Source organism: Epinephelus moara, chromosome 12 (assembly GCF_006386435.1).
Source record: "Epinephelus moara isolate mb chromosome 12, YSFRI_EMoa_1.0, whole genome shotgun sequence".
Classification (NCBI taxonomy): Eukaryota; Metazoa; Chordata; class Actinopteri; order Perciformes; family Serranidae; genus Epinephelus; species Epinephelus moara.
In genome coordinates, this window is record NC_065517.1 from 41092687 (window position 1) to 41117449 (window position 24763).

General features: G+C 43.8%; 1 protein-coding gene and 1 long non-coding RNA gene across 2 annotated transcripts in view; one reads left to right on the forward strand and one right to left on the reverse strand.

Moving 5' to 3' along the window:
- Positions 1-24763, forward strand: part of LOC126398334 (uncharacterized) — a 672738-nt gene that overhangs the window by 28493 nt on the left and 619482 nt on the right. The window lies entirely within an intron of this gene.
- Positions 18917-24763, reverse strand: part of syndig1l (synapse differentiation inducing 1-like) — a 78183-nt gene continuing 72336 nt past the window's right edge. The window contains exon 4 of the mRNA XM_050057530.1: positions 18917-23871. Coding sequence (XP_049913487.1) covers positions 23713-23871 — 159 coding nt within the window. The 3' untranslated portion in view covers positions 18917-23712. The remainder of the gene's footprint in view (positions 23872-24763) is intronic.

The following is a 24763-nucleotide window of genomic DNA, read 5'->3' on the forward strand; positions in this document are numbered from 1 at the left end:
TCTGGATGTAATAGTCCGTGGAGGTGCTGCGGTGCTCGGCTGCACAGATAGGAAACCCCTCGGCTGACAGGATGTACCACTCTCTCACTCCACTCTCTCTCACGCAGGCGCAGAACGTACGTGCTACTTGGCCGTCAGATGTAGTCCGTGTAGTGTGTTCAAATGCAACTGAGACAGGGCAACGTGAGGCGACGTAGACGACGCAACAGTTGGCTTTCGTCACCGCTAGTTCTTTGATGTCGGTTTGGTGTGTCCGCACCTTTACACATGCACTGGAAAGGGTAGCCTCTGACAGTCAAAGCGACTGAACACAAAGCCATCAAATATGTCACATTGGGCCATTAAAAAACAGAACATGCCCTTGATTTAATAAGTCATCACAAGACAAAACTGAAGAGTAATGAGTCACGTCTCCTTGTTGATATTTGTAGAATTATAATAGCGCACCAAGGTTGGTCGTGTTGCTCTTGTTTCAAGGATGTGCTGTGTGTATTTTTCATGTTCTTACGCAGAGATGTGTAACAATGTGGTTCTGAGCTGATTCAGCATCATTGTTTAACAACACTCAGTCAGCTTCCATAAAAAAAAATGTCCTCGGGCATTAATAGATGAAATTCCTAGATTGTATCAAAGCAATTATTTGAACACAGTGTGGTTTTAAAAAGAAAAAAAAGCGCACATTATTTTGCATTCAAATGAGCGTAAGATGCTGCAGGGCAGCCGGCAGACACATATTGTAAACATTCAAACAAAACAGCGGTGGCAGTGTGAGACAAAAACACAGGATTAGGCGAGTAAAAACAGAGCTTCTTAAACTGGGAAATACTCAAAGCATTTATCTGGACCTCTTCTACGAGTCCGTATCTGTACTCCAACTGTTCCAAAAGGGCTTGAAGAGCAGAGTGAGAAGGGATGACGTTTGAAAGAAAATGAAAAGGAAAATGAAAGTGAGTGAGAGTGAAAGGCAAATCCCATCTCTCCCTCCGTACCCTGATTAATTAGTTCCAAGTTATCCATGAAAGTAATACACTGATAAGGCCAGGAACAAACAGAAGCCAATTACTAGCGTTTCCCTGTGAGCTCAGAGCTCCGAACACCAGCAGCACCGATGCAAAACATTTAAGGCTCCGTCCTGTCGGCTGATTGGACAGGTGTTAGGGGTTGTTTGCAAGCGCTCTCTTTGCCTGGCAGCACGTCTTTTCATTACAGAACCAAGTGCACACCCTTATCAAGCTGTTCTCATCGACGATGGGAGATGAGACTTCGCATAAAAAAAGACGTCTACCACAACAGCTGTGATTGATGGGAACCTTGGGACCTGAGCTGCGTCTCAAGGACCGCAAAAAAGGCGCTTGGCACATAGAAGCGCACACTGTGTAGAGAAGCTCGGCTAACATTTCAGTCTCTCTAATATCTACTTGTGTTACAGTGTGCCTTTTCATGCTTTACACTGCTGTGATCCTCCTGCTGCTGCAGCTTCATCAATACATCGATTCTGCTGCCACCATGCTTCACAAGCAGCCTTTGACCCAGGATAAGAGTTTTTCTACTGTAACCTGAACAGCTGGATTCCTCTGCCCACAGCATAATTAACAATTGATTAACAGCCGACTGGTTCACTATTGCATCCCGCTCGATACCATAGGGTCGGGAGCTTTCAGCAGGTCTCTGTTTATGGTTTATTTTATGTCAATATCAGAGCTCTTAAAGCCTACAGTGTGTAAGAGTGTGTGTGTGTATATGTGTTTATTTAGAAACACTACTAATGTGTTAATGTCCATTATGTGTCTCACTCAACACAGCTGGATCATCTGCCTCCAAACGCTGCCATGTCTTTGTTCCAATGGCCCAAAATTTTGAAGCTTCATTAGTCCAAAAAATGTCCCATTGGACCAAAAGCCAATTTTTTTTTTCAGACAGTCCATTATCCCCAAATCATGTGCCCATTGCTTCGAAGTCCCGTTTCTCCAAAAACACACAATTCCTGCAGTTAGTGTCAGTTTTCCAGTGTGTTTGAACCACTGACACCAGGACGTTTTACCAACACCTTGGGGCAATTCCCAGCCACGTTCGGGGGGTTTTTGACTATTGACTATGTTTCCCAGACCCTTACACTGTGTTTACCATTGGTGTTTGAGCCATGGAACTCATTTTTTTTGACCCCCTACAGCAATTCCTAATGACGTTTGGGCCACCAATCCCAGATGTTTTCACCGAACCTTGGCTGCGTTACCCAGAAGTGTTTGAGCCACCATACCCGAGTGATTTAAAGAGTAACTAAACTCTAAAACCACTTTTTTCAGCTGATAATCATTGTTTCTGGTTGTATAATAGTGTTACTGACTGATCCTGCTCAAAATCTTGACAGTTTAGTGCAAACTGTTGAAAATCTACATTTTATTTAAAAAATGTGGTATGGAGTGCCCTCTACAGCTTGAAACCTGGTTACTACATTTGAATTTACATTACATTACATTGGAGGCGAATGATTCTTTTTCGAGGCGAATGATGTCACTAACCGTCCACGCTAAAGCCCGCCCTCCTCCCTTTACTCCTCCCTTTACTATAAAACCATTCTGTCCGCAGAGAGAGCCGAGCCTCGGGGGTGTATGTGCGGCCAGGCCGCAAGGGAGGGAGGGGTGGATGGATGGATGGGTGCGGTGGGCTGCTGCGCGGTGAGCCCAGGCTCCCAGAGAGGGAGAAATAGAACCGGCCGTCTTGCCTTCTGCCCGTGTGACACAGTTAGGGGCGGTTTTCCAAGCCACCATCGGCACAATGAAAATAAGTCGAAGTGTGGAGTGGAGGAGAGGGACCTCTCTCCCCGCAGCAAGGGACAATCTTCACTCCGCCCCCTTCCTCAGCCGCTCGCTGTGTTTCCCAGAGGTGTTCGCACCACCGAACTCAAGAGTTGTTATCAACCCTTTACGGCAATTCTCAGCAACATTTTGGCCAACAATCCTGGGTGTTTTCACCAGCCCTTGGCCGCATTTCTCAGAGGTGTATGAGCCACTGAACCCAGGTATTTTTTACTGACACTTCATGGCAATTCCCAGCAATGTTTGGGCACTGATCTTGGGTGTTTTTACCAGCCCTTCACGGCATTTACCAGTAGTGTTTGAGCCATGGAACCCAGATGTTTTTACCAACCACCTACAACAATTCCCAGCGATGTTTGGGCCACCAATCCTGTGTGTTTTTACTCACCCTTGGATGCATTTCCCAGTGGCAACTGAGCCACCAGTCACAGGTGTTTTTACCAACCCTTCACAGCAGTTCCCAGCAATGTTTGGGCCAACAATCCCATGTGTTTTTACCAGCCCTTTGCAGCACTTCTCAAAGGTGTTTAAGCCACCACCCTTTTTCGGCAATTCCAAGGGACATTTGAGCCACCATCTGAGGTGTTTTTACCGACCCTCTGTGTTGTTTCCCAGTGGAGCTTGAGCCACTGACTCCAGGTGGTTTTCATCATCCCCTTCCTGCTTTTCCAGCAACTTTTGTACCAAACATGGGTATTTTAAGCCAAAACATAATCTTTTTCTAACCATAACACATTTTTTTGTGTCTAAATCTACCCACACATAAATCACAACAATGTTCACAAATGCAACATATCCGTTTGGAATGCACAATAATATCAGCACGTCATCGGTATGGGCCGATATTTGCTTTAAAATGAATCAGAATCGACCAACATGCTTTTTCTTAATTGGCACAATGAATGAATATTACATACAAAGTATTGTCTTACTGCAGGAAGTGTGTGTTTTGGGAGAAAGGGGACAATCAAACAATGGTTTGTTTTTGGGATGATGGGCTATGTAAGGAATGGGCTTTCATTCCAATGAGACATTTTTTGGACAAACGAGGCTACAGAATTTTAGGCTGTTGGAACAATCGGCAGTCTCCCTCCAAACACGCAACAACCTGGTGTTTTATTTTTTGTGAAGAGCACATCCATTCTGATCATTATCCATTCTTTGAATCATAATAATCCAGTGCAATCACCCATCCCTGCAATCAGCCTCTTTTAAAATTTAAAAGCACCTGCTCCTTCCTGTGGCGTAGGTGTTGTTCCTGGACATCACTCACACATGTCTACAACGGGTCTTTTCTCCTGATCCTCCAGGGGAAAGGAGGAATGTCTACAAGCAGGATTGATTTGTCACCGGAGTCGAGCCTCGTAGACTCGGCCATGCCCCGGGGATGTCAACAAAGCCTTCACGCAGACTGGCTCGCCCATTGGATGGGGCTGTCATCGGGAGATAATTGACTGTCAATTAGGGATGGAGACAACAACGTGAGAGTCAGCAGGAAGGCAGTAAATCACTACCTGTCTGTCAGGCGGCCCTGGCTGCCCCGGCCTTGTCTTCATTCCTTTCAATCTCCGTCTCTTTTTCCCCTCATATATACATGGTTCTCTCTGAACTGTCCTGCTCTCTTACTCTGTCTCCCATATTGTCTCCTACTGCTCCCTTTGATGGTATTTACAGTAGGTACAGTGCCATTTTTCGCACATCCTGGCGACCTTTCTGAGGAGTGATCACTCTGTTCACTGTGCCAAGACATCTGAGTGACTGGTCCCCGTTTTAAAGGTCTCCTTCTGCCACTAGCTGATTGTTGCCACTCCACTTCTTGCTTTGCTTAAAGGCCAAACAGTCTTGGTAACATTCCCCAGGTTACACACATTGAGTCATGTATGTCGCTAACCCCTCTTTTATCTCGTCATTGTGAGATCTGAGCACACTTGTGGCTCCAGAGCAGCATTTATCCTGGTAAGCTCTATTGAGTTGCCGGCTTTTGTCTGTGCTCACAAGCACAAACGCAGCGCCACGAAGCAGTCAATAAGTTGAAGAGCTATTCAAACAGACCACTCGCTTCAGCTGGAGCAAACCTACAGTACAGTTTGTCTCCAAGAAATGAAGTTTGCTTTTGCACACAAGGCGGCAAATTCTTCAATTTTGTGTGTCGTTTGAGTCCTAATTTGTTTAGAAAGGAGCACTGCTGCTAATCAAAGAGGCTCCAGCGCTGAAGCAATTAGCCAGACTCATAATCAGACTGTTGATTTCCAGCTGGAAGAAAAATTGAGAGTGTTAAGTGCAGCCTCCTGCAAACAATCTCTTGTTTCTTGAGCTCAAAGCTGAGAGAACGGCAAGTGTACCTCCATATTAATAAGGGAGAGAAATCTCACCTGAAACTAATCTCAAGAAACTCTGTACCAGTTCACCAGCTGAGGCTGAGATAATGGAGTTAGCCATTTGAATCTTGCCGACACACCGCAGGGAGGCTCGTGTTTGAAAGAAGAAATTATGAGTCGAGAGGATCAGGAGGAGTTGCAAGTGGCGGTTGCAAGAGGTGTTCCCACAGAGCCGGGTGTATTGTTAAGGATAATGACAGTAGCGTGTGTGTGTGTGTGTGTGTGTGTGTGTGTGTGTGTGTGTGTGTGTGTGTGTGTGTGTGTGTGGNGCTGCATGATACTGTAGGCCTCATCTAGTCCGCAGAGAGAGACAGAATGTTGTAAAACTCCCGCCGTGATGCTGTTAACTCAGTCAAGCATGAGCGCACTTGAAGACAAGGAGGTCCAGATGTCATCTGAAATGCTGTAATCTTTTAGAAAATCATTAATGTGACAGTTGTCTGCCTGGAGTTAAAGGAAGTGGACAGATTTATTACTCAAGAGCTTTACGTGTCATCGTTCTCACCATTTAGTGACATTTAATTCATTATGGAACAACTCAATTGCCATATCTTTTTGCACTGTACGTTTCTGCAAACCATGTATACTTTACATTTGTACAATATTTAACTTTATAAACTCTGCTGTGATGATGTGGTCAGGTTTAGGCACAAAACCCACTTGGTTAATGTTTCAGGTAAGATCATGTTTTGGCTTAAAACACCCACGTGCAGAGGCACAAAATCTGCTGGAAAAGCAGGGACGAGTTGATGATCACTTGATGAAAAGTGATCACTGGCTCAAACGCTGCTGAGGAACGCTGCGATGTGAAGATAAAAACACTTCGGTTTGGCGCCACCAAAAACAAAACTTTTTTTTTGTTTGATAGGCCGTGGTTTGCCGGCCAACAAAAAACAAAACAGGTTCAGTGCCACAAATGCCACTGCAAAGTGCCACTAATAAACACCCAGGTTTGGTGCCACAAACACTGGTGGAAATGCTGCCAAGGGTTGCCAAAAAACAATTGGTTTTGTTGATTTTGGCTGCTATGTGCTGCTAAAAACACCTAAAATAAAGCAATCCGGTTTGGTGCCATAAACGTTGCTGAGAAACGGCACAACACGGTGCTAAAATCATCCAGGTTTGGTGCCAAAAATGCTGGTGGAAATGTAGCTGAGGGTCGCCAGAAATCAGTCCGTTTTCTTGTTTGTTGGCCCCAATGTGCTACTAAAAACATCCAGATTTGGTAAAAATCAATTAGGTATGGTGCCACAAACACACTGGTGGAAAAAAAGAAAAGCTTTGTTGTGTGTTGACCCCAATGTCTTACTCAGAACGCCCAAGTTGGATAAAAAAAACACCCAGGTTTGGTGCTACAAACACCAGTGGAAATGCCACCAAGGGTCGCCAAAAAGCAATTGGTTTTGTTGTTTTTGGCTGCTATGTGCTGCTAAAAACACTGAGGTTTGGTTAAAAAAAAAAAAAAAGGTTTGCCGCCACAAACATTCCTAAGAAACACCACCATGTGGCGCTAAAAACACAGATATTTGGTGCCAAAAATCACTGGTGGAAATGCAGCTAAGGGTTTCCAAAAAACAACTGTTGTTTTGTTGGCCCCAGTGTGCCACTAAAAACACTCAGATATGGTAATAATCAACGAGGTATGGTGCCACAGCCACTGGTGGAAAAAAATACTGTTTGTTGTTTGTTGGCCCCAAAATGTCACTCAAGACACCCGGGTTTGGTTGAAGTCAATCAGGTTTTGTGCCACAAACTTTGCAGAGAAATGTCACAATGTGGCTCTAACAACACCACATGTTAACTGCCTATAATGCTTGTGGGAATGCAGCTAAGGGTTGCCAAAAATGGCTTTTGTTTTGTTATTTGTTGACCCCAGTGTGCCACTAAAATCACCAGGTTTGGTAAAAATCAACCAGGTTTGGTGCCAAAAACACTGCAAAGAAACACCACTAAAAACACGCAGGTGTAGCGCTACAAACGGAAATACTGCCAAAAAACAGCTGGTGTTACTTGTTGGTTTCAAACAGTGGTTTGCAGCTTGGCAGGTATCTCGCCAAGGCGACACGCCATCCACCATCCCCTCCACCTCCTGATGACAAAGTCAGCTCATATATAACGTTACTTTTTAAACGTTGATCAGATCCATATGAAACACAAGTCTATTTATGATCTACTTGGCTCACACACACCACAGAGGCATTTAATGACCACATATATGTGCAGAAAGTCATGTCAGAAAAAGAAAAAGGGATGAAATAATTGAGTCTTCACTCAGTTGGGAGTGGTGTTCTGCAACCTTGACATTCGAAAGTCAGTCCTGCCTTGTAGGCATTCACTGTCAATTAACACGCGCCAACTGGCACAATACAGTCATAAAAGCAACGGCTGCCCATATTTCCCCTGCAGTGTATCACCGCTTGAGGCAAACCGCTGGTTTTGATTAGCGGCAGCCCCGCTGTACCTCTGCCGGTGTGAAAGGTCCAAGCCCCTTTAACTGCTGCGCTGATTCCTTTTTAATGTTTCAGTTAATGAAATAGCGTTTTAATCCAGCGTGTGACACACAGTGACACACAGTCTGCCTCACACACTGCCATGAAAAGCATTAATTTTGTGAACAGAGGGAAGAGTCGACATTCTGTCCTTTTTATCACCAGTGTGGAAGAAAAATGGGCGCTTTTGAAGGCACTTCCTTCAGGACTAGCATCTGTCAGCAGACACCCGCAGCACTACTCTGAGCAGGTCGCTTTGAGTTGTCCATTTTATTAGGTTTCATACCGCACCCTGCTCCTCTTTGTCCTGAGGAAGATAGCTTTTGAATTTCATAGACAGTCGTGACTGCTTGGAAATGTTTATGAGGCAACCTGAACGCGCACAAAAGCCAATATGGAGGGAAAAAGAGATTAGTTTTCACTTCACACTGATGTGCTTTTGCCACAGGCAACAGATTTAAATGGCTGTGTGTGTTTTTCTTGGTTGTGTGTGTGTGCACGGCGGTGTCAGACTGCTAATCAGTTGTATTTGAGACTTGAATTATAGAGAGATGTTAAAGACCGTGCTCGTGTCTTGTAGCGTCTTTAGACTTATTGTTACTGACGTTAATTGATAAATGTGATCATTACTGGTGTTTATTTTGCCCCGTGTGACTTTATTTACTGAATGACTGAGTCAGTTCTTTTTAAAGGAATGACTTCACATTTTGGGAAATGTGCTTATTCGGCTGCTTGTCGAGAGTTTGAGGAGGAGATCAATGCAGCTCTCATATCTATGGTTAATACAAAGCTACAGCCGGCAGCTGGTTAGCTTTGCTAAGCACAAAGACTGGGAAGGAAACAGCCTGGTTCTGCCAAATGTAACAAAATCCTCCTACCAGCTCACTAATAACAAAAAATACCTCATTTATTTAATCCATCCAAAAGCTGAAGTGGAAAAACGTCAAAGTTTTGGTTTGAGCTGTCAGGAAGTATATTTTGTTACTTTCTGGCAGAGTCTGTTTCCCCTGTTGAAAGCAGGGGTGTAATATACAGGGGGAACACGGGGGACATGCCCCCTCTACAAAACAGCTATGAAAGTTGGAATGGTGTCCGTATCTTGTAAGTTGCAGGAGTGAGTTACTGCCTCAAGCGAGGGAGTTCAAGTATCTCTGGGTCTTGTTCATGAGTGAGGGTGGAATGGAGCGTGAGATGGATCAGCGGTTTGGTGCGGCGTCTGCAGCGATGTGGGCACTGCGCCAGACCACTGTGGTGAAGAGGGAGCTGAGCCAGAAGGCCAAGGTTTCGATTTACTGGTCCATCTATGTCCCAACCCTCACCTATGGTCATGAGCTCTGGCTAGTGACCGAAAGAATGATGTCGCAGATCGGAGCTCGGAGTAGAGCCGCTGCTCCTTCACATCTAAAGGGGTCAGTCAACACACTGGAGGGATTACATATCTCATCTGGCCTGGGAACACCTCAGGGTCCTCCAGGAGGAGCTGGTGTGTTGCTGGGGAGAGGGACGTCTGGGGTGCTTTGCTTGGACTCCTGCCCCCACGACCCGGCCATGGATTAGCGGATGATGGATGGATGGATGGATGGATGGATGGATGGATGGATGGATGGATGGATGGATGGATGGATGGATGGATGGATGGATGGATGGATGGAAATGAGAAAAACTTAAACACTAAAAAGAATTTCAAAATAATGTACTAAATCTTTGAAAGTGGTAACAGTATCTATCATAGTTGAGCTTGGAGTGTCTGGTATCAAAATTGAGAGACGAGACACATTTTGACATCTTGAGCTCCATTTAGAGTTTTATGGTGTTAAATGTTATTTTTCATATATCTAAAGACATAAAAACTGATTATTTTTGCATATTTTGTTACATATTTAGATTAAAAACAAAAAACCTTTTACTCTCCACTTTACACATTTTACTGTATTGCACCACCTTTATTGTTTCTGCTCAAAGTTTCTTAATCAATGTCATGACCTGAACTGTGCCAACATACTGGGGCTGGGTGATACAACGACTATGTAAGATATAATGTATATAGAAATATTTAAATGATTTTCCAGCACTAGATTCATTTGAAAGACCAACAGATGGAAAATTACTTTTTAACTCCCCCACAAAGATTTTTAATTGTGTCAAACTACAGTGGATTTAAACCTTCTTGATACTTTTATACTCATGTTATAGTTTATTGTCGTGAGCTGCAAACCTTGAAACCTCTGCAGCTCCAGTGCTGTGTGCAAAAATGTTAATGTACAGCCCTGCTATTGATTTTAGGAAAAGAATCCCTGTCTTTGCATTTTATTTTGATCACAATCTGTTTTTGTAGAGGTGCTTGTGACATCTCAGGAGGTTCTCAAAATCTGTGCCGAACATACCGCCCAAGGTCCCAGATCGGATCTGTCCTCCGATTGTCAGGAGGGGTGAACTGGGAATAAATTGTCCCAAATCTACTGTAGCCTGACCCCGACTTTATCTGAAAAACTAAAGCCCTTTGAGGATTTGTGCTTGTACTACCTGTGCCCCCCCCCCCACACCTCTGAAATCTAAATTCCACCCCTGGTTTCCAGTTTATTTGCTAAACTAACCGGCTGCTCGCTGTAGCCTCATTCAGAATAAGCATTTCCCAAAATGTTGAAGTGTTCCTAAGTAAAGGAAAGGCTTCACAAATGCTCCACTCCAACAGTCCGCAGGCCCATAAAGCTGAATAATATAACTTGTAGCATGAATCTGTTATCCTCATTGATAACAGCTTTGTCAGCTTTTTACTTTATCTTATCTTCCAAAAAAAGATATGTTCCCCTTCAGCCGCCCAGCTGCTCCCTCTGACCGACTTTGAATAGCTCTACATACATAGATTCCTCTACAATCTCATGTTTCCTCCTCTGTGACTCCGCTTTCCCGTGCTTGCCTTTGAGTTGATAAATAAATCTTTACAGTGGTATCTGGCTCTCTCCTGAGGGCTTCAAAATCCATAAAATTAGTTCCATCTCGCCCCCTTTTTCCCCCTTTGCTTACAGACACACTGACAAGTGCAGCAGCAAGATAAAAGCCAGAGTTATGTGAAAACATTATTATGTGAAAACACTTTCATTGCATTTGAATGGGCTTTCCTGGAAACGCACTGCCTATACTCTGCGAGAGGTGCGCCGAGTCACGGATGAGAGAGAGGGTTTTTTTCCTCTGTATGAGAGGTTCTCAGGCAGACCTGCATTATTCACTCGCTCTTCAGCAGCAGTAACAGCCGGGATATCTGCCCGCATAGAGAAACTGCTGCTGCAAGGTAAACAACCATCCTGACGCTGTGCCGAGGGAAAAAAAGACAGTTTACATGCGCAAATAATTGCACAATTTAATTCGAGAGCTCTTTCATGTATTTCCCCTTGACTCAAACTGCCACAAGTTCATTACTGTGCAGACACGCTGGCATAGAAAAGTCCAACCTCACAATAAACCAACTCACATTATCTCTTATGATGCCTGGAATCAAACATCCAGCTGTAATTTATGGTTTTATGACTCCAGTGATGATTCTTTAAAAAAAGCAGCAAGAATTCAACATTTGCTTCAATGTCATCTTCTGTTTGGCTAAATAGAATTCTCCCGCACGTCTCTCAGTCTACTGCAGGTATTTGAAACTATTTCTGATGAATAACAGCACAGTCTTCTCATCAGCGCTATTCAGCAGGGACACAGTTGTCTTCTCTCCACCAAGGTTTCTTTACTGAAGGAGATAAGTTAAAGCAAATACACCCACGAAGAATATTCAGTACAAATATAGAGACCGGATACGGAGGGATAGGCGCATCTCTCCAGCAGCGGTTAGTTTGGAGATGGGAATAAGTTTGTACCAAAGGGTTTTTTCATGACCAGGATGCTTTTGTGATCTATAGCCGTAGCCTCAGGGACTGCTATGGAAATACAGCCGAAACAGCCCGGGGCCCGGCTACTCCTGTCATCCAAGATGAGAACATTTAGAGGGCCTAACATCTGCGTGCCTTTTTGTTTTTATTTTATGGTTTAGTGCTTTTGAGACACGTCTCATCCTCTCAGCAGAAAAGCCAGCACCCGCTCCTATAAGCTGCTTTTTATTTTATTTTTTTTATTTTTTTTACCCCTCAAATAGCAGTGCATTGCAAATACACCAGGTATGTTAAAAACCAGCACCTGTTCTTTGTGCTATTTTTACAGAGTGCCTGAGTCGCGTAAGCTAAATGAGCCTCGTTATCTGAGGTTGCAATCTGTCCAAGAACCGTTTTAATGCCCCGAGCAATTCCATTAAAAACCTCAAATTAGCATATCTGTTGTTTTTTATTTTCTTTTCCCCACATGAATAAATAAATAAATAGAAATAAGGTGGCATCATGAACACTGACGGACCGAGCACATTCAGAGCATATGCCAGTCTATCCCAGCTGACACTGGGTGAGAGGCAGGGTTCACCCTGGACTAGTCTGGGGCCGTTTAGTGGCAGTTTTGGTAAGCAACCGGAACCAGGGCGAGAGAGGCAGGATTCAGAATTTGATGGATGCGCCTTTCCGTCAAAATAAAAGCACCAAGCCATTAAGTTAACCTTTTTCTGTTATTGTATTTAATTGTATTACAAGTTATTGTCTATTTCAGTTGTCTGCTTTATTTAATAGGCACTTGATCCTAGTTTTGTTCATTATACCTGTAGTTTGTAAATGCATTTTTTCAATAAAGTTTGGGGAGGTGGGGGCGGAAGAGAGAGGAAAACTGCGTGATGCTCGCCATGTAGCATGCTCTATCAACCAAGTTTCTTGAAGAACGTCTTCTAAAACAGACTGTTGTACGTCCGTGTTTAAATGATTAAAATGTATCGATCGTGACGACAGTCTTCACTCTTCTTTCTTTTCCGATTCAACTTTCCAACGTTGAGAAACCGGAGACGGAAATCAATGGTGTGCCAGAATTTAAAGTTTTATTTTGGTGAATTTGGTAAATTCCGGATCCGCTCTCTAGACTGGAACCAGAATCCAGACAAAATTCAGAGTGAATGGAAACCAGGCTCTTCACCGTATGTGAAGAGCCTGGTGACACGAGGCTACCCTGGACAGGTCACCAGACTATCACAGGGCTGACACATAGACACAGACAACCATTCACACTCACATTCACACCTACGGACAATTTAGAGTCACCAATTAACCTGCATGTCTTTGGCCTGTGGGAGGAAGCTGGAGCACCTGGAGGAAACCCTCGCTGACACAGAGAGAACATGCAAACTCTGCACAGAAGGGCTCCCACACCCTGAGTTCGAGCCAGGAACCCTCTTGCTGTGAGGTGACTATGTTAACCGCATTATTATTATCTGTACTGCAGGGATGATGTTTTTTGTAGTCCATCCCAGAAGATAGCATCGCCCTGGCTCCCTCAACAAAAAGCCAGTGAGATAAAATATGCTTTGTGGCAAACAAATGTTTATGATACTTGCACACGTTTTGTTTCAGCGAGATAATCTTCACAAATAAACACCAATTTTTTTTTTACTTTGGAAGCATAAATTCAATCTCCAGAGGTAAAAAGCTAACGTGGCAATAAGCTAACAACATGAACAAGACTTTAAAGCCACACTTCGTGTGATGACATTCTGTGGTCTTGTTTAGCCACTTGTTAGCAACCACCTATTTAAGGACAAATCTTCGTCTTTTCCCTTCAGGGGTCGCCACAGCGAATCATCTGCCTCCATCTAACCCTATCCTCTGCATCCTCTTCTCTCACACCAGCTGACTTCATGTCCTCTCTAATTACATCCATAAATCTCCTATTTGGTCTTCCTCCAGGCCTCTTGCCTCGCAGTTCCAACCTCAGCATCCTTCCACCGATATGTTCACTATCCGTCCTCTGAATATGTCCAAACCATCTCAGTCTGGCCTCTCTGACTTTATCTCCAACACATCTAACATGAGCTGTCCCTCTGACGTACTCGTTCCTGATCCTCTCCATCCTCGTCACTCCCAGAGAGAACCTCAACATCTTCATCTCTGCTTCCTCCAGCTCTGCCTCCTGTCTTGTGCCACTGTCTCTAAACCAAACAACATCGCTGGTCTCACCACCATCTTGTTCACCGTTCCTTTTAGTCTTGCTGCTACTCTTCTATCACACATCACACCTGACAAATGCATTTTTAAAGACACATAAAAGCTTCAAAATTCACGAGTGGAGTACTGATGACCTGCTGTGAAACAACATGACCCTTTCCATTGTGCAAATTTGCAGGAAAGCCCAATCAGTGTTTTTTCAGCATTGGCAGTATAGAAACAAAATCAGGGAGTGCAGCAAAATGCCGCCTACCTACTTTTGTTTATACAGAATGTGCCTTTTTCGGGGCAATGGGGGGCGTGAGCAAGTAACAAAACNGTGCGGCGTCATCAACAGCTCCTCCCGTTGCGGAAGGCCGCCTCGGTCTGTTTCAACTAAAAGGGTTCCACCAATATGTCTACCCTACGAGGCGGAAAATTGGGCACCTCGGATCAACTCGCCAATCCGGCTCTGTGTGTCTAAACGCTCGCAGCTTGCCGGCAAAACGGCCCAACATTCGCCAAACATCTGACAGTGTAAAAGGGGCTGATAGTCTGGTGACCTGTTCAGGGTGAACCCCACCTCTTGCCCAATGTCAGCTGGGATAGGCTCCAGCCCCCGTGACCCCCAGCAGGATAAGTGGTTACAGAAAATGAATGAATGTGACTAGTAATTTGTGATGTATTAAATTTTAAGAGTAACTTGCCCGTCACTGACAGTTATATAATAATGAAACATATGGACCAGTTAGCTGTATTATTATTCCAAGTGAACAGACATTCTTGTGGATCATTTTATAACTTTTCGAGTAGAGACTCTGACTTAATGTTCAGAAACAACCGGCGATAGTGCAGAGATTGAGGCTGGTGCATCTAACTGTCACAACTGCTGCTGACTTTGCAGCTACAGGCGCGAGCAAATGAGAGAAGACCCGAAAATATTCAGAGAATTAACTCAAGTGCAACCCAATTTTTTCCCCAATATCCAGTCTGTAGTAGGGGTCCTTGCTCCGTCTCTCTTTGAACTCAGGGGGTCCTTGGCCTAAAAAACATTGAAGACCTCAGGCCTGAAGAAAGATGCCCCACTGCAGGAACCAAATCCAGCAGGTTAGCCCAGGCAGACATTAGAAACATGATTTGCATTGTTTCTTATTTTACAGCTGTAGGGAAGTATCAGAGAGGATGACCTCAGTTTGAGGAGGCCACCGACTCGCTTTTCATTTTCCATTTTCCTCAGTCTCCTCATCAGTATGAAATCCTTCCAGGGTGCCTCGAAGGCGCTTTATCTCCCCAAACAAACTTCAAAAAGATATGAGAGGAGTTGGGAACCTCTGGATTACTGCGCCTCCAATCGTCTGGCAGCTTGGGAAAACAATATGAAAAAATTCGATAACATTTGCAATCAGATTCAGACTCTTTCTATTCCTGTCTCTGTCTTCAGGTTTACAAAGGCTGTCGTCTCCGCGTCTGTCGGAAAAAGAACTGAGCGAATGTTTACTGCAGTGAAAACAGCGGCAGCTAAGAAAAGAATCAGACTCAGACAACAATCAGTGAGCGACATGTGCCATGCGAGCTTTAATTAAAACACAAATTGAACCACAGTGTGGAAGCTGTTCCACGACTCCTTCTCACCGAGCCACCTGTGAACGTTATAACTGGAGACTGTACAACTCCACTGACTTGCAGTTCCTGTCATGTGTGGGCAAGTGTGAGAGCTGTGTGGAGGTGGAGGTTTCCAGGGTATTGCACCATCCTTCAGTGAAATACAATAACCAATTGGAGGAACTGCACTTGCAGAAGGAGACTGCAGTTTAGCGCCGTAGCTTCCAGTTAGGAACACGAGGAGAGCAAATAAAACCAGGCTCATTTCTCTCCCACGATAATCTTCGGCATGATCCACTAAATGCGGGGAAAGTAACGCTTGTTGAAATGATGAAAACTGACTCATCCACATATGAGAGGAACCGGGGGAGTCGGACGCCCAGCACTGCTTTTCAAATCTAAATTTATTCTGTAATGATTGAAAGCTTGTGATGATTCTATTTGTAGATTTATAATAACAGGGCCTTTTTTCCTGAAGAACGTATAACTTCACAAATTATTTTTGAGGAGAGCATATGAAATCCCTCCAGCACAAATCAGACACAACAACAGAGGATGAGCAAAATATTTTCCTGCTCACTGTCTTGTTTGCTCAGGCAAAGTCTGTGAACGCTGAGAAACACAACAGTCTTCTTTTGATCTATGGCGCTTATTAATTCAATCTGCCTGTGTGTCTGCTGTTGAACATCGCCTGTTTAGCATATCCTGGTGGAGGGAGGGGAAAAAAAAGCGGAGCGTGCTCTTTGTTTTGTTTTATATGAGCATTTTTCACCCCTGATGACTAGGCGGGCATCTCAACATCGTCTGTTGTGCTGCACCGTTGTTCACTGACAGAGACATCAGCCTGTGACTCACTCCTTACTCACTCCTGTAATGAGAGCTCTTCCCCAGCTGGTGCTGCAGTCACACCCACCGTTGTTGCATGTACACTGACCCGCCATGTTAAACCTGCAATACCCCAGAATCATCTCTGACACAGTCGTAGTACTTCCTACTTCCAAAATAGAAACTGTGATTTGATTAAAAAGAAAAATACAGGTGACAAATTTAAGAAAAAATCTAGTAAGTGTCTTGATAAGCATTAAACAGACCTTACTTTTGTGGGCGTTTGATTCTTCAATAAGGCTGGAAAAATATATTTTAAAGATCAAAATCTTGACTATTAAACCTTGTAATGGTTAACAGCATACACTATGGATGTCAGAGTGAGATCTGACAACACATTCTCACTCTGACCTTGTCACATATTGATGTTTAGCCTCGTCTCAACCAAACCCTTTAAGTCCAGCACCTTTGGAACCAGCAGTAAGCCTTCAGACATGGTACCTAGACCCTCGGTCTGTTCAGACAGTCCTCTTAAATGTGGGCGGGGTTGTTGTCACTCACTGCTCCGTCCAGCACTCGCTGTATTTCCTCATCAGCGGTGACACAGATGGAAGTCTGCACCTGGTTTATCGTCCACAGAACGAGGCTGCACGCCCACATTTTCAGAACAAAACAAAACAGGCTGCAGTGAGAGTCTCTCTCCATGGGATATTTAAAATGGCAGGTTTGTGCATTAAAGGAAATGACCACTTTAGAATGAAAATACAGACAGTACTTACTGACCCTCATGCTGACAAGAAGTCCAGTGTAGTTTTTTAATCCACAAAACTTGTTCAGGGTATCGGAGGACAACAGCTAGCCGGAATAACAGCTTCACTTGAAGTGCATGGAACCCACATTTTGAAAATGTAATAAAACTCAGCTAATGCTAAAAACGTCAGAACGGCTCGTCCGTCGTAATCCAAGTGTTTACATGGCAACTCGCACAAGACTCGAGAACTAGCACCACCACTCTTTTCAAGTCAATTTTGCATGCCGCAGCTTCAGGGCACTTGGATTATGACGGACAAGCTGTTGTGATGTTTTTGAAATGCATTAGAGGAGTTTTATTACATTTTCAAAATCCGGCTAGCTGTTATCCTCTGATACCCCGAACGAGTTTTGTGGATTAAAAACTACACTGGACTTGTTGTCGGCATGAGGGTCAGTAAGTACTGTCTGTGTTGTCGTTCTAAAGTGGCCATTTCCTTTAAGTCCTTGTAAGGCAAGCTCAGGGTTTAGTGTTGCCGGAGCCCACAGGAACAACGCTCCACAGTGCTTTTTTTTTTTCCACAAGTGAGGATTAGAATATATGCAGTTTACATAACCTGACTGAAATTAATCTATATCAACACTTGAAGATCCACTCATTACTAAAAGTGTGTGTCATATAAAAACTAAAGTGATGGTCAAAGTTGTCACAGTGAAATTTAAGGTGTGCTGATGGATTCACGTCATCAACTCATGCATTGAGTAACATTACAAGTTAACGTTCCACCTTAAAAGTTGCCGGCAGTCGGCCCAGTGAATGAAGTTATTTTTTCTCAGCAAAACATCCTTTCATTTTATAGTTACAGTTTACTAATAAAACTCTCCACAGTATGAACAGTGGTTACATGAGCCTCAAAACCAGACACAACTCAGCCCTGAGCAGAGTGACCGTCCTGTACTGACCAATCAGACTGCAGTGTTCACAGCTCCACCTTTTAGTACCAGATCTGTGTGCTAGGTACCCCAACAGAGGGGGGACCAAACATGGGGACGCTAAGGAACGCTTCTGTTGGGACCATCCACAACTTTTCACTCTGGAAACAAAAATAGAGTGTATCAAACTGAACTGAACCGTACTGCTCGGTGGAGACGGGACCTTTTGGTCATTAATTGATGTACAAATCATAGCATATAGTTAGTGAGTTCTGCAGTGCCACATAGTGGCCACAGGAAGTGGTGCATAATGTGTAATAGGTCATTCCAACGCCCACACTTTATGAAGGATAAACCATCTCACTCCTGCATGCAAGGTCTGACTTTCACAGAAAAGAACAGCCGCGTCAGCCGTGGTCCTGCCAGCACCCCTGAGTTGCACTAAGGTGCGAGGGCCCGATCATCGCTGCTTGCAGCTTTAATATCCAGTTGATATTGTTGCCTAAAAAGTAATAATAAACAGCTGAAATAGTTCATGCAGTTTAAACTCCATTCATAAGATCATATTTGGTATCGATGAAGCTGTACTTGAGGAACCAGTGCTGCAGATAATACTGTACACTACATGCCTGACAAACTCAACCCACTAAGACTCTGTTAGACTGCATGAATGTGACAATCAAAATAATATAAAGACGCAGTGTGAGATGTCAGGTTGTACTGTAGCTCTGTTGTTCAGTGTGTGAAATGCTGAGCTGAGTGTGGCTCTGCTTTTATGTTCAATAACCATGATGGTGACAGCACAAAGGAAGGTGTACTTTCCTGCACGCAGCTATGAGAACACTGCAGCTACACATTTCCAAACTGCTCCTCCATCTCTTTCTGGCAAAAACCACCTACACTCCATGACTCAGTCTGTGTTTGCTTTTGCTTTAAGGACAACTCAAGCAATTACTGGGCCAGTTCTCTCAGGTCGTGGAGTGTTTTTCGGATATGAAACCGACAATAGAGCTTCACGTTATATAAACCACAGAGAAAAAGATTTTTTTTTGCTTTTAAGAAAGGACATCCTTCCTTTCTGATTTATTTGTCATTACATTTGAACATGTCTTTATTTGCACTATGTACATGTTGCCTTCACACAAAATCCCCAAAACATGAACAGAATAAAAAAAAAAATGTCATCTTTAATTCGGCTTAAGAGCACGACACAAAGAGAGCACTATCACCCTGGCATTGAGGAATGCATTCAGTCTTTGCTGCGTGGATGTGTACATTAACTCATCACAATGAGAAGGAATTAACAACAGCACTGAAACCCACGTACTGTTGTGACACATTGCACAATACCAGGTTGCCAAAGATAAAAACACATCATCTGAATGACACGCTACATAACACAAAGCATGTTCATCGTTATCAGCAATAAAACGTTCTCCAAGAGATGACAGCAGACGTACAGAGTCTTTCAGTATAGTTACAGTGATGGTCATGATGTGTGCGTATGCTGACGTGAAATCAGTAGCTCGTGAGTTACCAGTAGGACGTGTGATCAGAGGGGGTCGGAGATTATAAGGCCAAACATATACAGTGTAGTGACCAGGAGCAGAGCCTGAGGTTTGGGGCTCAGCCCAAACCTCAGGCCTGGCAGATTTCTTTCCCTCTTACAGCAGCTATATGCCCTGATTTTCAAGCCATTTGAGATAATACCATGCCAAAAATTCTGTCGACCATTTTGGAAAAACAAAATAATAGCTGCCAAGAAAAAAAAAATCATCTTTTAAAGCTTATTTTGTGTCCAATTTTTCTCCACCTGTCTTCATCATTCTGAAACCAAAACACAGCAAATGCCACATGAAAAGAGGCAAACATTGTTGGATGTTACCATTTTTAAACTCCATAACATAGGCACAGTAATCTGGTCTCACTCCCAACTTGCAAATATCAACGCTTGGTCAGTGGCCCTCAGCGTCAGACACTGACGCACCAGCGTAGGATGGGCACGTTTAGTGGTGGATGGGTCAAACAAACTCCGGACTTTCGCCTAGGAACCCACTGTTTGTGTCTGGTTTGAAACATAAAGTCACTCAACTCCAGGCCTTTGCGCACTGAGCCCATTTTTTACCGATGTGTTTTTTAATCCGACATCTGAAAGAAATCGTTACGCACAGAAACCTTGCACACTGATTCCTCTGCGTTTTATTGTTCTATTCGTTGTTAAAGAATTCGCCATACGTGAATAATGAAGAGACACATTTCCTCTCTTGCGTCTTTCCCCTGGAGTTACCGATCTGGCTGTCATCACTCCCTCCCTGTCTTTGATTTGGCACCACAGCTGCATGAAGGGGCGGAGCTGTCCTCCACATTCTGTGTGCAGTCCACATCCTCCTCCTCTTCATCATCATCCACCCGAATACCACTATCTGACCTGTTGAAACTGAGCTATCTGAGGAAGGAAAGTATTCTGTGCGCCCTGTTCCTCTGTCTTGTTGTGGCTGTGTCCCGCCACTACATTTTCTTCACAGATTCTTGGTCAAACGTCTCTAAAGGCTCTGACGGATGCAAAAAATGCAGAAAATCAAATCTGTTCCAAACATTTTAATGATGGACTAAAGTTTTGGAAGTACCAGAAACGTGATTGACTCATCGTAACGTCGTATTTATTTTTAGACGTGCAACAATTTCAGACGAAACAAACGAACTCAGTGTGCTAAGGTCTTAAGAGTGCTAGTATGTGTAGCATGCTATGCTAGTGACGTATGTCAAGTGATGTTACATTACATTTGTAACAAACGTACTTATTTTAAGCCAAATATGACGTTTTTTCCAAATCAAATCACTTACTCTTGTTGCCTAAACCTGAAGCCCATGACACACCAAACCGACATCAAAGAACTAGTGGCGGCGAAGGCCAATTCTTGCATCACCTCTCGTCACATGTTACCCAGCCAAAAAGCTGCACTTGAACACACTGCAAAGACTACAGCCGACGGCAAACTAGCATATACAAGATGCTAGTTAGCCAGTTAGTACATTAGCACAACCCCATGTTGAAAGAACAAATGATAATAACCATCACAAATGAACAATAACACAAACGATTACAAACTGTTTCTGCTCAAGAGCTCATCGGCTCAAAAGTTTGTCTCAATCTCACACCCTTCATTTGTTTCCTTTCTTCACTTCTGTTTCTCGTCTGACCGGCTAATCAGAGTGATTTCAGTCACTGAAAGGCTTCACCGTCTCTGATGCCGACTCAACTGTCTGAATTTCCTGTAAAAAAGCCAACAATGCCAACTAGTGCGCGACACACGCCCTAATATAGTTTACCAAAAAACAAAATGTTTACCTACGTTCTAAGTTTAATTTGAGAGGAGAATGTATGCCATTAAAAAGGAGAAATTGTACATTTCCTGTGAAAAGTTCATTTTAATTTGACCCTCCATCCCAGGGCCACTGACCAAGCGTCAGTATTTGACAAGTTGGGAGTGAGAAAGTGTTGGTAGGGTAAAATTTTGCGCTAGCAGAATCACTAATCTTGAAACCTGTTTTTGTTACACTATGCTGGAATAGAAATATTACGCCCAATTAAACTAGATTTCTTAACCCAATCACATAGATTCACTGCTGGAGCCCCAGAGGCCCCCCCTTTGCTCCACCCCTGGTATTGACGAGCTTTTCAGATGACCACACACTCAACGAGCTGAATCGTAGGGCCCAAAACAAACACCTAGAAATCATTCGGCATTCAGCTCATCCTTGTCTGACTGCCTTTACTCAAAACACCGCTGGATGTTTGTACACACAGGCAGCCAAAAAGAAAATTCAAAGAAAAGCTCGGAGTCTGAGCTGCAGTTTTATTCAAGCAAAGCACACTGGAAACTTCCCCTCGTGGAGAATATGGGCAATATTCACTCTTCATTAGCACAGCAGAGCCGACTTACATGGTTATTTTAAAATGTTCACAGAGCCGAGGATGTGTAAATGGATTGTTTACTTGCAGGGTTTGACAGCAACCGGCGACGCCAAAAGTGGCTTATTAGTGAAATTAATGTGGTTGTGCTATTTTAGGGCTATGCTCCAGAGACTACACATTCCTTCAGAACAAGCCATTACGGGGAGCTAATTGTGCACCATAAATGTCAGGTATGACTAATGCAGGACCTGTGCAGGGAAACTAAGTGTATAATGTCACCTCTTGAGGCTTGAACTAGCATCTGACTACATCTGGAATATAAAAACACAAAGTGAAGTCTCTGTAATTAATAAGCCCTTCATACAAAGAGGATCAGTGAATTTGTCTGTTTCAACCATTCTTGAAATCGCTAAGGAACAAACTGAAGTGTCTCGATGCTTTATTACTATGAAATGTCCTTTGTTTTAATAGCTGAACTGGGGGGGTGTGGGTTTAAGCGCTGCACGAAATACGAGCCCCTTCACAGCCTGATCAATTTTAATTTAAGCTTTTTTTATGATCTGACAAAAACAAGCTCTAAATCCAATCAATCATGCGGAGCAGTATACTGCTGGCACATAGCAAGAGTCATGCAAAGAATAATTGATCACAGCTCAATTCAAAGCTGTCAGACTGCGACGCTCTGTTTATACGCGCAGCACCGGAGGATACGTAAGGCCTGCCTTTTAATGACATTATCTACCTGATTTATAACTTCCTCGCTCCATTGTGAGCGGCTGATGTTTCATTTCACATTGCGTTAGCAGATGCAGCGTTTCCGGGGGAGACACTGTGCATCGTTTTCCCCCTGAATTTGGGACCATCTGGCCACCTCGCATGTGTGCTTTACTTCAAAGGCTATAAATGAACATTCCTTAAAGCGAGATTAATCAAGGTGCCTTTTAGACAGCAGGGAACACAAAGAGACAAACATAAAAACAATCTGCATGTACGTAGGCAAAACATATCTGGCGTGAGCAGATTTTGTTAGATTTCAGGGCATGTCTTTGATGGATGGACACCTTCTCAGAGGTAAAATACAGGCCTGAGGCTCCGTTCAGATCCTTGTAATTCATGCCAGTACGTATTGTTCAATGAGAAAGAAACAGCCTCTGATCGCGTTTGATCGCTTTTTTCTTTTTTATCTCTCAGCGCTTTATTCTTCTTTGATTGAAATTATGATCAGAAGTTTTGTATTTTTTTCAGAAGTTTCTCCGGAAATAAAAGCCCTCCTTTGTCATGATTTAAGAAGCGTGGTCATCTACTGCGAGGCAGTCCGCCCGGAGACAAATGCAGCCTTGGTGTTTTTCAGTCGATGAGGGCAGCTCACAGTCTATTAAAGACAGTCCTGGGTGGTGAACTGAGATGACAGGAGACGGGACTCCACAGAGAAGCTCCGATTTTAACTGCAGCTCAAATAACGACAACATAGAGTTGGTTTAAAAGTGATTTTGTATTGATTTCTAACTCTCCTCAACCTCTGCTCTATAATAATTGCTTAAGTGTGTGGCATTATCGTCCCAGTCTTTTCTTCCTCGATGTGTCTGTCGGGGTCTTGGAAGTTAAAAACCAGCCAAAAGAGGATGAAGCCAACAGGGGTTTGAGTCAATGTGATGCAAACTGGACTCTTCCATTACTCAAACCCTCTCAAACAAAAAAAGAAAAAACTTTGTCCATCCCCAATTCCCCCTCTTCTCACCCTCCAGCTTGACCTCTCTCCAGTCACTGTGGCTAATCTTGGCTGACAGAGGGCCTGTAGGGAGAGAAAGCTGGGAAGAAAGGAAGGCGGAGGGAAAAAACTGTACATCCCCGAAAAACTTTTCCTCGAAGTCTGCAGGAGCGATGGCGTTCCCATGAGGGGGGGAGTTGTTCTCTTCCTGGGCTCCCTGGAGGTGTGTCGGAGGGAAGGTGCGGCTGCTATATGTGTCCTGGTTTAGAAAGGTAGGCGATGAGAGCTACCACCACCCCCACGTACACGCCGGTGCCTATAGTGATGGAGAGGGCAGCGAGGAACAAAGCACGTCTGGAGGCGATGTTGGCCAGTGGGAAGTCACCTTTGTTCACCGCCTTGGTGGTCTGGAGAGGAGAAAATATAAGAGGAGAAGAAAGTCAGATACAGTTTGGAGGGACCTCACGAGAAACAGTGACCCACTTTACAAAGGAACCATAATCACAGAAGCTGTCTGTTATTTCTGTGGCGGTGTGGAAAAAAATTACGACTGGAGGACGGGCCTATTGACCGAGTGGCTCGGCGTAACCCAGGAGAGCTCATTGTCCATGGCAGGACCAAAAAATGGCAATTAGTGTGGAAATGTCAAGGACTGGAGGTTACTGTCATATCGGCTGCCAGTGCTGAATGATAAATGACATATGAGCAACACAGATTTTATTATAATCGCTCATTAAAGGAAAAAAAGAGAATAAATTATAAAACACCTATCTATACTGAAGCTAACACAACCATACCTGAGGTCTATAGTTAGCTTATGTTTATATTTATTTTATTAATGTGTTAGAATACAGGCTCAAGTTATTCACATCAGATATGGTGCTGTGAGGCAGTTTAGTGTGCATGACGTTATGCATGAAAGACGACATGAAGCTTGTATTGGTTTGGATTGTAATAAGATTTTGAACGTGTTATGCAGTGTTGAAACGATATCGAGTCAGTAGTGCACCGTACGAGATGTCACTTTGGAAGGGCCTGTTTTGTTTTTCTTTTTTGGGGTTCTTAATAAACCCTGTTCAACTTTTTCCCTGCTTCATGTGAGGACTGCAGATCTCCAGAAGAGGAACAGGACTAAAGCCTCATTTCATTTCTCATTTCTACCTGTTTACACAGTGAAGAGTTGTGGATGGTACCAACAGAAGCGTTCCTTAGCGTCCCCATGTTTGGTCCCCCCTCTGTTGGGGTACCTAGCACACAGATCTGGTACTAAAAGGTGGAGCTGTGAACACTGCAGTCTGA